Source organism: Eutrigla gurnardus, assembly GCF_963514095.1.
Source record: "Eutrigla gurnardus genome assembly, chromosome: 11".
Taxonomy (NCBI): Eukaryota; Metazoa; Chordata; class Actinopteri; order Perciformes; family Triglidae; genus Eutrigla; species Eutrigla gurnardus.
The window spans coordinates 22,687,776-22,691,507 of NC_139925.1; the positions used below are offsets into that span (position 1 = coordinate 22,687,776).

The 3,732-nt window shown below is 38.6% G+C and overlaps 1 protein-coding gene across 1 annotated transcript; it reads left to right on the forward strand.

Moving 5' to 3' along the window:
- Nucleotides 1-516: 516 nt before the first annotated feature.
- Nucleotides 517-3,480, forward strand: LOC311020771 (anionic trypsin-2-like). The gene is made up of 6 exons (XM_084020978.1): nt 517-628; nt 901-1,093; nt 1,182-1,370; nt 1,497-1,558; nt 2,706-2,866; nt 2,980-3,480. Exons 1-6 carry the CDS (start codon nt 589-591, stop codon nt 3,136-3,138), a joined length of 804 nt encoding a protein of 267 aa, XP_083877104.1. The 5' UTR covers nt 517-588; the 3' UTR covers nt 3,139-3,480.
- The last annotated feature ends 252 nt before the right edge of the window (nt 3,481-3,732 follow it).

Genomic DNA, 3,732 nt, shown 5'->3' on the forward strand with positions numbered 1-3,732 from the left:
CAGAGAAAACTACAGAGTCTGACATTGTCATTGCATATTCACACACCGAGCCAACATTAATTTTAGTGACACCGGTCTACCATCACTCCACAATCCTAATGACTCTCCTCATCCTTTCACCCTTCACCCTTCTTGCCCTCATTCCTCCATTCACACACCCACGACCCTTAGAGTTTGGAAAACTGTGAATATACAGACTATTATTGCCTCTCATGACCTCCTCTGTTCTGATAAACCAACGGCACGTGGAAATATTTGACTAAGTAACTAATACAAAACCTGGTGTTTAATCTTCACATTAAACACTGCGCACACACACACACACACACACACACACACACACACACACACACACAAAGTCTACTTGAATACACAAGAATGTCAGTTTCATGTCCATGTATTTTATGTTGGGTATGTCATTTTCCTTCACTTGATAAGTGAGTGAACATTTGCAAACCTTTGCAGCCAATAGAGTTGTGTTGATAAACCTCCATGAGGTGATTGGATGCTGGAAGGCCGACCTGAAAGGTTGAACATGTTTAAAAAGGCACCACTTTTACACCAAAAGAGAAAGAGTCATTGATCGAGATGGCTGGTATGTTGCGTCTTCTCTTTCTGATCTGGGCTGGTGAGTATTCAACCGCTACTGCTTACTTTACCCATTCTAGATGCTTTCACATAGCCTTTACTTTGCTAATAGTATGTTTTAAATTGACTTATTGTTTTTACACCCAGTCTCATGGCAGTTTGTGAAATAGTCATGAAATGCAAGGAAACATTTTTTTTAAATTCATGTCCATGTACACGAATAATAAAAACAGTTCACCATGCATGTTCATTTCTAAAGAGTGAACAAGTTGTTCTTTACAACAACCTCTGTTGTAACCGATTCTGTTTCAGGTGTCACGGTGAGCACGGTGGTGGATCTGCAGAAGAGAATCATTGGAGGTCGAACATGTGGAGGAACTGACCGTCTGTACCATGTGAAATTGTCGGCATTAGATCGAACTTCTAACCGAGAGTCCCTCTGTGGTGGCTCTCTGATCAGTAACCAGTGGATTCTGACTGCAGCTCACTGTTGGATACCGGGAAGGTGAGGAAGTTACTAAAAGTGACTTGTTACTACTGACCCATAATATCATCATGTGGTGTGTTTACAGTAAACCTCTACTTATTTGTAGGACCATGAGAGCATATTTGCATGGGCATCCAAATCCAGCACAAAGACAAGAAAAGATTATCACGGTACATCACATCTTTATGGACGACCAGCAGAGGAACCATGACATCATGTTGCTGCAGTTACCTGGAACTACTCAGATTCCACACGTACCACTTCCTCTCTGTGGAAATAATGCAGTTCCACCTGTGTGAGTCATGATTATTTCCCCCTTTAATAAGTCTGAAGTCTGAGCTCAATCTTTTTAAAATGTGACGTGAGTGATGAAAGTTGTTTTCCCCCAAAGCAAATGGCATTTCTTTTTATTGTATTTCAGAGGTTCTGAAGTTCAGATAGCAGGTTATGGTAGCTCAACTATGGGCAATAATAATGAAAGAGGTGAGATGAATCTAATTTATTTTATATTGACTATTATCTGCATTTATCAGTCAGTGTACTTATTTTTGGTAACGCTGCTGACACATTATGTATTGACATTGTGTTTCTTATTCATCATATTTATATGACATAACATGTTCGAATCTGCCACAACATGTTCAAGCTCAATTTAGCACGTTTCAAGATGTCTGGAAAACCAATTCATAAATTTTTAGCCCCTAGACAGTCCACAAAGACCCATGTTTGTCCGTTTTAGGGGGGCAGTGCGTCTGTTGGGGCAGCTAGTAGGTCAACAGTGGATGCCACATATAAGTGGTCTTGTCATGGTCTTGGTATTTGTCTGGTAAATGTCCTGTAGGTGGGTCATTGCCATGTGAATGTGTGTGTGAATGAGTTAGAATAGATTAGATCCTGATGGGCAGACAGTTCCTCTGCCATCAGTGTATGAATGTGTGTGAACAGGTGAATGTTGACTGAAAGCGCCTTGACTAGTTGAAAAGACTAGAAAAGCACTAAAGAAATGCAGGTCCATAACTGGGGAGCAGACTGGTAGCTAGTCTGCTGGTGGCTAACTGTCTGAGGATTAGCAGACATTAGCATGCTAGCAAACTGCCAATAAAGTTCTCATATAGCTTTTTTTTTTTTTCTTTACTGCTGAGACACTAAAATCAAAACTATTACGGTTAGCAAAACTGTTTACACAAGAAGCAAAACTACAAGCAAAAACTATAAGCACTTTATCAACCTCACAGTTTTTGCAAACAATGCACATAGAGATTTTCAAAACACTAAACATACTTATATACATTACTTACAGAAATCTATCATGTCACTTCCTTGCAATACCAAAGCATTGACTGAAATGACCACACCCTCCAACCAATTAGTTCCAAACAGCCAATCAAGTATGGAAACACTTGTTTGCTTAATTATATACACACCAATCAGGTTTATAAGCACTATAAAAAGCAGCAATCTGTCATGTTTTGTTACATATGAATCTCCATGTTGACATGTTGGGCATCTAGAGAAATACATTTCATTTTCACACCAACAGTAAAGTGTGCATTTGTTGGTGAAATAATGTCTTGTCTACAAATTAAGTAGATAATGTAAAGCCCTTTTTTTTTTTCCTATTCTCATCTAGATGAGCGAAACGATGCAGCTACTCTCCAATGTGCACACACCACACTGGTGGACTGTACTGGACTCCTGAACTGTTTGAGAACAGACGACCCTGACTTCTACCAAATCATAAGCTATCAAAAATTGTTATGTTACCAAAGAACTGGAGTAGATGCATCTGGAGTGAGTTGGCATGGCTTGTAATTTCATATCTTTACTTCTGTCATCACAAGGTTTAATAAGAGTATTGCAATAAATAATTCTAAAGTCTGTAACTAACAACATTTCTCTCTCAGGGCGACTCTGGTGGAGGAGTGATTTTCAACGGCAGGATTCACGGTGTCCATTCATTCACCGGTAATGACACCCATGCCTGTGTTACAGCAGCTGGATCTGTGAACGTCTGTAAATACATGGATTGGATCGTAAATAAGACTGGCATTCCCAGACCCTGACCCAGTTTGGGATGTCGGGGGTGTGCCATACTGTGAATTGTTCTCTCACAGGCATTTCACCTGCATTAATGAAATTGTTGAGTTACTGTAAATTTGCAATTGTTACATTTATAATTGGTTTACATTAAATGTTGGACTGGTATCTGTAAAGCCCTTCAAGACAAACAATAGTTATCATATATGACAGTCAAGTATCAAATGTTAATTTACAAATCATTGCTGTCAAACTGTTGTGCTAAAAGATTTTATGTTGTATGTTTACATATAAATGTAATCACTATTCTTATTATAATTCGGGTAACTGATAACCGAACAACGTTGTCAGTAAAAATAAAATGAAGATGACTCACAATTGTTATTGCACATATTGTTTTTGCTTTCTTTGTCACAAAGATTTTGCAAACCCACATACATTTTTCATAGTTATTATGGAACAGCTGTGACACAAACACCTGCAATCTGGACCTGTTCTTTCTTTCCGAGTCACTGTACTATTTTGTAGTACGTTATACCTTAACTGTGGTATACAATAATATTTACTTGCAGGCAGTTAAGATTGTAGTTTGAAGATGTTCCAAGTTGAACGAACGATTC

Bases quoted from the DNA above. Each gene is read 5' to 3' on its own strand.
- LOC311020771 (XM_084020978.1), top strand. From the start codon at position 589: ATGGCTGGTATGTTGCGTCTTCTCTTTCTGATCTGGGCTG. The intron at 1,371-1,496 runs GTGAGTCATGAT...ATTGTATTTCAG, and splicing joins AATAATGCAGTTCCACCTGT to AGGTTCTGAAGTTCAGATAG. The intron at 1,559-2,705 runs GTGAGATGAATC...ATTCTCATCTAG, and splicing joins GGGCAATAATAATGAAAGAG to ATGAGCGAAACGATGCAGCT.